The sequence below is a fragment of the Stegodyphus dumicola genome, chromosome 2, assembly GCF_044657685.1.
Source record: "Stegodyphus dumicola isolate Sdum_Otavi_A_Nest chromosome 2, ASM4465768v1".
Taxonomy (NCBI): Eukaryota; Metazoa; Arthropoda; class Arachnida; order Araneae; family Eresidae; genus Stegodyphus; species Stegodyphus dumicola.
The window spans coordinates 55,111,107-55,122,097 of NC_140769.1; the positions used below are offsets into that span (position 1 = coordinate 55,111,107).

General features: G+C 34.9%; 1 protein-coding gene across 2 annotated transcripts in view; it reads left to right on the plus strand.

Moving 5' to 3' along the window:
• Wnt6 (Wnt oncogene analog 6) overlaps nt 1–10,691 on the plus strand; it is a 69,901-nt gene extending 59,210 nt beyond the window's left edge. For both annotated transcript variants that reach the window (XM_035362384.2, XM_035362385.2), the window contains exon 4: nt 8,635–10,691. In XM_035362384.2, the coding sequence (XP_035218275.1) occupies nt 8,635–9,096 (462 nt within the window). In that variant the 3' untranslated portion in view covers nt 9,097–10,691. The remainder of the gene's footprint in view (nt 1–8,634) is intronic.
• The last annotated feature ends 300 nt before the right edge of the window (nt 10,692–10,991 follow it).

The following is a 10,991-nucleotide window of genomic DNA, read 5'->3' on the forward strand; positions in this document are numbered from 1 at the left end:
CCTACGTTAGAAAAAAAAATTAGCATTTTAGCTAAAAAAAAAATCAAACTAAACAGTCAAAATGTCTTATAGTTCATAGTTCATAACATCAGTCATGCTTCACTCACTGGGAAATATAATCATGTCATTTTAAGTCACGTCATCAATAAACTCAGCATGGTCTTTTTGTCTACACATAATGTTACTGTTCCATTTTGTTAACGCATAAATTACTGGATGCACATATTCACTTTCTGATTCAACGATTAGCTTTAGCTGTAAAAGCTCATCTATTTGTCGATCAGCTTCATTTCTTAGAACTTCAGGTATTCGATACGGTTTCTGCTTTCTTGGCATACTTCCAGGTTTCAGTTTGATGCTGTGTTCTCTCCCATTGGCGATTTTCGGAATACCAGTTCTTAGGTTCTTATGCCTTCTTAAAATTTCCATAAGTTCTTTCTTCTTATGCGGTTCAAGGTGTGTAAAATCACATTCCTCATTAGAATAGTGTTCTTTTGCTTTCCGTGGAACAATTCTTGGAACGTTTTCAACTTCACCGAAATCAATATCTGTATCATATATCACACCGACATTATTCACAGCGGTATTGAACTCTCGTATCTTGTTTGCGTGAACGTGCTTCGATGAATTGTCAGGCATTTGTACTATGTAACTATAATCAGTATGCTTTTTGATGATCGTAGCAGGTCCCGTCCATCTGGCATAAACTTTGTTTTGCCTATCAGGGATTAAAACTATAACCCTGTCACCTTCCTTGAATTCTTTATGACGGGTCTTTCGGTTACGGTAGAATGCATAAGCTTGTTGCTTTCCAACATCTGTAAGTCCTGCGTATTCAGCAGCTTTTTCCAATTTCGCCTTCAAATCATTCAGATAATCGGTAACTGAACTTAACTGCCCATGAGGAACAAGAGTTTCATTAGTCCATGACGATTTCAAAATAGACAACGGGCCATTAGGACGTCTTCCATAAAGCATTTGGAACGGACTAACACCAGTGGTAGCATTAGGAACTTCTCGGTAGGCCCAAAGTAAATACGGTAGATGTTTCTCCCAATCTTTCGAATGTTCTCTAACGGTATGATGTATCATTCCCTTTAAAACAGCATTAAATCTTTCTACCAGGCCATTTGAACTTGGATGATAAGGAGTCGAGAACCTTGGGGACGATCCGATCCTTTTCAAAAACTCTTGGGTCAACGAAGCAGTAAAATTAGTTCCTTGATCTGAAGCAACAATTTGAGGAATTCCTGTGCGTGAAAAGATTTGCAACAATGCATCGCAGGTTGCTTTGGCATTCAAATTCTTCAATGGCACCGCTTCGGGCCCCCTTGTACATTGATCAACAGCACACAGAACATATTTGTAACCTCTACAGCTTGGCTCTACAGGTCCTAGGATATCCACATTAATTACCTGGAATGGTTCTTTAGGACGTGTTACTGGCGTAATCGGAACTTCATCAAAGGGACGCTTTTTCGCTTGAAGTTGACAAGAAGTACAAGCACTGCAGTATTCATTTACATCTTTCTTGATTTCCGGCCAATATAACGAATATCTCAAACGTTTGGCTGTCTTCTTGGTTCGCAGGTGGCTTCCCCATAAGCTAGAATGAGCTAAGTCCAAAATTTGTGTTCTTCTTTCTTTAGGAACGACTAACTGGTAAACTCTTTCTCCTAGAACTTTATCTTTATGATACAAAAAGTTGTCAATAACAGTAAAGTTATTACTTCCGTTCTTAACATTTTGCCAGCATGTTTTTAAAGATGGGTCATTCATTTGTTGCACTCGAAACAGTTCTGAATCCGAAACACATTGATCGTGTCCCGTGCTACCTTTGGAATCATCCTTACCTGTATCTTCATATACAAGCGCACAACATTCTATTATCTTCTTAACAGTTTCATTACATTTTTCATTAATTAGGTTATCATGCTAATTCAGAAGTCAAACAACAAAAATCAGCGTTAATTTACAAAATTTTCACAGGACGCTGTAAATTAACGCTGATTTTTGTTGTTTGACTTCTGAATTAGTATTTATTCGGCGTGTTATTGTGTCTTAATTAGGTTATCATGGTTAAGTATTTCGTCAAAATTTTCAGTTTCATGAAAAGGCATTTCACCGAAACTATCAGTAGCAATGTTCACATTTTTACATTAATAATAAGTAAATAAAAATAATAAGTACAAACGAGTAACACACAAGTAATACTTCGTACTGACATACAACACGTTTCCTTCGTTACTTCGCTACTACCTACTAACTACTCTTCTCTAGTCAGTTTCATGAGAGAGAGGCGTTGCAGGCCGTTCGGCTAAACTGCGCATGCGTGGTCATCACGTCATGACAGCACCCCTCACGTTTTTTAAACCGTTCCTAAATTTTCAAGAATTTCTAGGAAACATATTACTCACTTCTTTTCTTTCAATCATCACTGCGGTTTCCGTCAAATTAAACTTACAAAGGAATTTTGAGCTTGAAGAACCTATTATTGTTTCTTACCATTAGTGGGCGTAAGACTAACCAAATTTCCTTGGTAATTTAATCTAACGATCACTAAAAGCTCCCGTTAATGTAATTTCCTTCCTGTCTGAATTAATTTAATTCTCTTCCTGACATTGATTTATTCATACTTCAACCAAACATTTTAAAAACTCATACAAATAAACTATGCGACTGATCAAATTTCTGCGGTCACGTATAAAAGTTTTCAGGTCCAAGCCAAAGACTGGTGCAACCTTTGCCTCCTGCCGCGGTAATATTCATTCATTTAATCTGATGTTACTGTCAAGACAATTATTAATCTTTTACTATCTGTCATTATAGTTACAAAAATTAGTCACAACAGCAACATCAGCGTTGTGACAATATTTGTTGCCCCATTTGTTGTTGTCCAAGAGATTGAAGTCCATACTAAGATTATAGAGATATGGGTAAATTTAATAAGTTTAATGTATTTCACAAATGCTTAATATGTCCACCTTTGACGATATGTATGCAATCATTCGTATTCTTCCATGAACATGCCGTAATTTTCCCCATGTGTAACATGAATACAAACCATTTCCCTTACAAGTCCCTTAGAATGTCTTCTTCAAAAGCATTTCTGCCTTTCAGCTACTATACTGATTATCATCAATCAAGGACAAACTACAAAAACGACGATTAATCAAAAAGTTAAATATAAAATTTAATGAAACAGAGCCGCAGTATGCAAGACATAGTAAGGTATAACATAACGTAAAAAGAAATTACCAGGCAGTTATGGTATTATAGAAATTAGCATATGTATAAAATGAACAAATAGAATGTGTCAGTTTGGTATAGGAAAATTACCTTTAATATGAATTATGATATCCCCTAGAAGCAATACAACTCCTACAGCGATGTGCGATGCTGTCAATCATGCAGTCTAGCAGTTCCGTAAGAACTAACAGCTCTCTTACAGAGCAGACGTAATTGCTCTTGCAAAGCAGTTGCAAGCATGGCAATGGTCTGAAGCATGCATGAAATTTGCATACTGCAGTTTTACTCAGCAATTTTTATTTAATGAGATATTCAAATGTTATACGGATTAGCTTAATTTTGAATCAGTTGTCGCTATTTTTATGATTTTTCTTTAATTTTTGGAGATCAGTGTATTTATAATGTGATTTTTCGTAATCTATTAAATCTGAATTCAATCCTATTTCATGTCCAACATATCAGAGTAGACCAGAGCAACAGCTCAGGTGGTATAGTTATGTAAAGCTTCTGGACATAGGCAGCAATTTGAGACAAAGTGATAGCATCCTTTAAGCCCGACCCGCGCAGAAAAGCCACATGAGATTAAATTTGAAGCTTGGTATGACCACTCCATTAGCATGTCTTTTCTTTATCCTGTACATCATATTCACCTTTGTTTGGAAAATTCAACTGAGATGCTCTCGCAAATATCTCTGTTTTTGTGACCAGTTTAGCCTTTTGGTATGTTGTAACATCAAATAATCTGGTTTAAAGGCCTCTTTCTTTGCATTTATCGAGGTATTTTGGAAAATATTTTCTGTTGTTCTGACACTCGTGGCAATAATACTGCAAAATCCAATATTTGCATGTTGCTGCAGAGTTTTTAATAAACACAGTTTTCGGAATGAATTTGGAAGCGACTGAAAATAAACTGGAAGGATTCATTTATAAACTACGGTTAGAATGGCTAGAACAGTCACTCCGAAAAAGGAACAGAATATTTAAAAATAACTGTGAGTTTTCATTCTAAAACCTTGAAAAGTTTACTAGTAAAGTTTCAGAAAGAAGTTTTCAGTTAACACAATAGAAATAGTTTGAACATAATATAACTATAACAGAAATAGTTTGAATCTAAACAATTACGAAAATCTGCACGTTAAAGAATTAATCCCCCAGAAACTAATACAGGACATAAAATAATACATTTAAAATAAGTTGTTCAAACTACCAAGCCAAATGGTAGAATAAAAGTTTGCTTTAGTATTATTTCATCATAAATTAACTTCGTATGCTGATTTGTGCACTGCTGCTAGAGGCAGGTTGCAGGGCTATATTTCTTTTCAAATTTCTTTTAAGTCAGGAAAATTGAAATAATTTGAAATATACGATAATGCTCAATACGCATAATAACTTTCCATCTAGTGAAACCTCCACACTCTTACCTGTTAAAGTTTATTATATCTGCCTTTGTAAAATTAGTTTAATAGTATTAGTTTGTACTATAAACAAGCTCGGATGGTCCCTAAAGCTTCACAGTTTTAGTGAACTTTAAGTAGACTTCGTTATTAGTCCCAAAACTAGTCCTTTTGTCATGGTGGTAGGAAAACAAACTGCCATAGTCTTCAGTCAATGGTCACCTCCCGAAGAAAACATGAATATTTGGAAATGTATAGTGCCCTTGGGGCATGGGAGCACATAAAATACTATCTAGCCGAATGTTCTTTTGAGAGGTGGTGAAAGGGAATAAGGGGTAATAAACCATAATGGCTTCTATTTCAAAAATTGGAACAGAACTGATCAAATTTCTACTGTTACATATAAAGATTCCCTAGGTCCAAGCCCAAGACTGGTAAAACGCTTCCCTCTTGCCGCGATAATTATTTCATCTGATGTTTCTGCAAGACAAATATTGTTCTTTTATTATCTATCATTGTGCCTACAAAGATTAGTCACAACAACATCAGTTGTTATGACAACATTTATTGTCCCATTTGTAGTCGTCCAAGAAGTTGAAATTTATATATTACTTAATATCCTGATTAGTTAATATATATTACACTAATCATTAAATTGAATTTTTTTCCCGAAACATCTGGCTTCAAGTGGTTAAGACCACTGATTGCTGGGAGTTCGAACCAGCAAGCAACACAAGCAAACAGGCTGGTTCACACAAGCTGGTTGTATGGTTGGTCTCGTTTGGTTTTTACATGTGTAACGTGAATACGAGTCAATCTTCTTGAACTTCCTCCATGAAGGCATCCCTCTGCTTACGCAAATAAATCATGTGAGTTTTTCCATATTCAATTAGCTTAAGATAATCTAAATAATATAATAAATATATGTAAAAACAGATCACTTAAACTAAACTGAATCTCCTAAACACGAAAAAGATTTCGTGAGACATAATATTTTTGTAAGGAAGAATTGAAGCAAATTTGAACAACATATTCTAATTTTGTTGAAAACCTGAAGTTACGTCCCAAACATTACATAATTGCGAAATCTATTCTAATAAAATTTTTCTTAGCGCAGTATGCAATCACAGAATACAATAAATTAAATGTTATCACTATGTAACTCATCTATATATTTAAATTGTTAGGTCTTTAAGCTTCATTTCATATATTGTATAACAAATGTAAATTTTGCCATAGAGGGAGAATCAGGATGGAATGTAAAAAATCAATTTTTAAAGATAAAGAGCTGACAACACTGAAGAAGGCATGTTAACTCGGGGTAGCTGTCTATGACTCAATACTCAGTATATTGCTCTTTTTATTTCCAGAAATCTATTAACTATTTTACTAAAGGCCTTCGAAGCCATCAGTTAATCATTATTCAACTTCTTTTGCAAAATTTTATCTTCTGATACCCTCCAACTTTAGGAGCTAACGAATATTTCTTATTTCACTTTCCTTTAAAAACATTTTTGAGTAATGGAAAACTTTCTCTATTCACGAATACGGCCGAAGTATCGTTTTTCATTAGGCCGTAGAATCGTTCGAACCACCTTGTTCAAAGCAAAGGCAGTGCAAATGTGTTCATATTGTAGGAAAAAAATATAATTCAGAGCTAAAAAGTACCTTTTTCTTTATTTTGAAGAATATTGTGATTGTTATATGTATATTCACAATGTGTTGCTTATATGCACACTGCTGGCCTTTAAAATTGCTGCACTATGAAAAAAAGCAATTAGCACAGTAATCATATTTGTTTTACACATATTCGATGATCACATTACACATACATTAGGAAGAATTTGATATAGATAACACGCAGCCCGACCATCTGTCAAAAGCAGCAAAAGCACTGTTATACGGCTATCCATAGACATAAACTGACTTTAGATGACGTTCTACTAAAGTCCAGCAGCTTCAGTTTCATACCCTGTGTCATACAGGCTAATGGCTGTGCTATACTACTCTCTCTCTGCAATTACTGACCTGATATTATTAGCTGCTAACAGATCTGAAGAATACGTTGACTAAAGCAGGAATCGAACATGCTCTGGTGTAAAAGAAAAACAAAACTGTTCTTTTGAAAGACAGGGCCACGGAGCTTCCAGTGCACATCAGAGACCCGGGCATTAAAATTTCAGTAATCTAACATAATAAAGTACCTGAGATTTGTATTAGAGGTGAATATGATGAGTACTCAGTAGCATCCCGCATTATTAGTCCGGATATTGGTTCGGTGTGACGATGAAGACTGCAAGCTTTCAATATTTATCTTTGGTGCCTCCTCACAGATACAGCTAGAATGAGATTATAAGCTAATGTAGGATTTGTCAGAAAAGATGACGTCACTCCAATCATGCATCTATGTGAGTAGCTGAATACACTATTGTAGAAGCTTATTGTTGTGCTGAAGTGTCAAGAAAGTCCAGAGCAATGGTCGTCTTGCTAACAGTCTAAGGTCTTGCGCACATCGTCGCACTATACGTGTGGATAGCCATCTATACGTGACAGTGTTTAGTTACGCTTACTCTCATACCGAAAAGTCCGTGTTCGAATCCTGGAGAAGACACTGATGTTTGTAAGCGTATGTGCCTGTGCAGCAAGAGGACATTCAAAATGCTCAGCCGAAATCTTATCGAGAAATTGATGGCAGGAGAAGACAAGTGGGAGATCTTCGGACCGTTCTTCACCCTTGAGTGCTCTTATCACAGAATTCCAAATTCCAAAAAGCAACGAGTAATGTGGAGCATTACTTCAATCAATTATGATACTACATAACTGTTAGCCTAGTTTCTACATGTACCTGTACGTTCGGATGCTTGATGTTACATTAGGAACCAAATTTCCTGACCCAGTATACGTGATGTGATTGCAAGATTCCTAACCGCGATATAGACAAGATGTCTCTCGTCATGAGCATTGCTGAGTCAAAGCGGTTGCGATCAAGCACGTTGCTCTGTGTGGCCCACCTGAACTCATCGATTGCAAATTCTTAGAATAATCACTGAATCTCGACCAACAAGCAGCAGTTGCGCAGCATGTTAATCCGCAAAGCTGCATTTCGCCCGCTATAGTGAGTTAAGAAGTGCTTATCTGAGTTTCTTTTCCTTATTTAAGGCATAACATGACCTAGAATACACGCAAGCACACACAGACATTAAAAAAAAAAAAAAAAAATAGCAAGTGGAGATTTTCGAACGAAAAATCGTACCTCAATTTGCCATTTTACATTGCTTTCAGATACGATAATGTGGTCATGACGGGCAGTGCTAACCGTGTTTGCTTGTCCTAGCACCTCTTACCTTCCATATAAATGTCAGATTAGTTGTGGGCTTACTTCATGATACAGCAATTTAATGATCAGCAGTATATTTGCAGCTGTGTTTCAAACTTTGATACCTTTCAGGAAAGAAAATGTTTTGTCTTGAATGCACGCCTTTATGACCAATCCTTTTGATGTGTGTAAAACCTTTCATTTATTATTGGTGAAGAAAGTAGTATTTTTTGAGTGCAGTTCTCAATACATGAGTGCATTGTTTTCGTAGCAATAGGTGCACAAGGCTCGAAAAGTATTTTTTAATCTCTTAAATTTTTTAAATCCCTCTATTATAGCCACAGCATACTTGGTAATTAAGTGATTTATATATCTTTTCGAAAGTACGTTTCATTGCAAATAATACAAGGTATGATTCATTACCATACTTTTTGATGGAGATACAAGTATTTAGTTCTGTCGTCATGTTTAAGTTTAAATAGTCTGGAGTGAAAGAGATTATGATGGTTTATTACTATGTAGAGACTAATGGGATATTTTTATGTTCATATGTTTCATAAGCTCATAAAAATTTAATTAAGGCATTTATTTTTATCTATACGACAAAATCTTTCTCAACCAGTTATTGAAATTTTATTTTCCCATTTTCTTCATAAAGATATCGATCTCTTTCAGGCAGTAAAGCGGTACATGAAGGTGGTTCATAAATGCCACGGGATGTCGGGTTCATGTGCTGTGAAATCCACATGGAGGAAACTGCCTGAGTTTCGTGATGTAGGTAACAATTTGAAAGAACGCTTCGATGGAGCAGCTAAAGTAATGCCAGGAAATGACGGACAGGGTTTCATCCCAGAAGGTGCTACGATTAAGCCTCCAGAGAAAGAAGACATCGTGTACACCGAAGAATCTCCTAATTACTGTGAACCTGATAAGAAAACGGGGTCTCTTGGGACAAAGGGCAGGATCTGCAATCATACTTCAATTGGAGTAGACGGTTGTGAACTCTTATGTTGTGGTCGAGGATACGAATCAGTGCGCAGAACTCAAAGTATTAATTGTAAGTGTAAATTCCAGTATTGCTGTGAAGTGCACTGCGAAACTTGCGACAAGAAACATACATTCAGCCGGTGCTTGTGACGTATGAGCTCTCTTAGTGTCATGTACTGTGCCAATTTCTTTTAGAACAATGTATATACCAACGCACATTATCATTATACTTTCAGAAAAGCTCAGTGATCTCCATCACGTTTGGAGAATAAACCCGATAATTCGATATTTGTTTTAAGATTAGACAGCAGAACTCAAAATGAATTGCCCGTTAGAGCTGTTGTAGTCTGAGGTGCATCTGTGTGAAAACATTTGACGGAATCTAGTTGTTGACTTTTCGAAGATATGTTTGTTTATTTGCCTAAATTATTGCTTTAGCTGTTTCGTTTTATTGATCTTTTAGATAGCATCCTCTGATTTTAATACAAAACTGATTTTTGAGAACTGCTCATTTAAAGAACGGTTTCAAATTAAAATCTTTCCCGTATATCTATAATTTAAACTAGATACATAGTATGGTGGTAAGCGAATCCGTCACATAAATAGTTAAAAATTAGAATTGATCTGAAGATTTTTAACCAATTAAGAATATTCTATTACTCAGATTTAATTTCATTTTTCTTTAAAATATTTTATTTTGCTTTTATATAATATTTGATTCTGATAATTTAGTTGAGACATATGTCTTAAAACATGAAGGCATTTCTGTGGTATAACAAGCCTTTTTATGCTGAATTTGAAGCTGCTCTTTAATTCTCACTTTAGCGCATTTTCAACATTAAGTAATATAATCTAAATGTCTGAGTAAAGAAACAAAAGCTTGGCTTTAAAATGCACTGCTGATCCAAAACTTTCCTAAATTTCTTATTTATTTTTAAAAGATAAGATTAAAACGCTAACTTCGAAGTTTTCAGCATGAAAACAGGGCAAGCAAATGCTGCTTACAAATTTTGAGAGTGAAATTTATAAAAAGATGTTGAATTTTGCACTTTAGTGTGGAGTTCTGTATATTCTTCTACGCAAAAACTAATCATGTTTTCATATTTTATTCAGACACTGACCGAAAGCAATCCTTAATAAATGTTAATTTTGAACATTCCGGTATACTGCAGTTTAAACGGTCGGTCTAGGACAGGCTAAAATTTTGAAGAAAACATGAAAGCAATATTGTCATAATCGTGATCATGAAATATATGAAAGACATGAAACATAAAAAGCATAAAAATATTAAAAAATAATTATCATAAATTTTTACTGCAATTTCATGGAAAGGAAAGGAGTAAACACTATGAAAGAAATGTTTTAAAGCATCGAAAACGAAGAAAAGTTTTCAGAGAAAGGAAAATGTGCAAGGTACCATGAAGTAATTTTAGTACAGTGATAGAGGAAGATTTTAGAATATTAAACATCTCCTAATATTCTAAAAGGTTTAACTAAGCACATTATATTGGTAAATAAAAACATGAAAGCACGAAGTAGAAAAATAATTATTGCTGAAGCCTTTACTGCTGTTAAGTGCAATGCAACAAAGTTAGGACGGTAGCTTTTGCGTTAAATGACTTCTTCATGTTCCACAAAATTTACAGTTTAGGTCATAAAAGTACGTTCAGGTACTTAGTGCTTAAACCTGCTTGTTGCATAATAACCATTAGAAATCGATTTTAAATAATAAACTACGAAGTGGAGAGAAGAAATATTTATTGTACTGTTTGTTATTTTTGGATGATTCATTTGGAAGATGGACTGTATTGTCACATATGATTCAAAGAATATTTGCTTCCATTTGTTGCCAATTTGTTATTGTAAATAATTTCGTTAATTAAATTTTACTGTTGAACCACATTGTCTCCATCATTTTTATTTTCAGTATAGCGCATTCACATACACAATTAGGATTCAAAGGCAACACGTTGGATTTCTGGTAATTTTGTTATCGTTTTACGTATATGCTGTGAAACAATACCCATAAAATATAAGATCCAAGA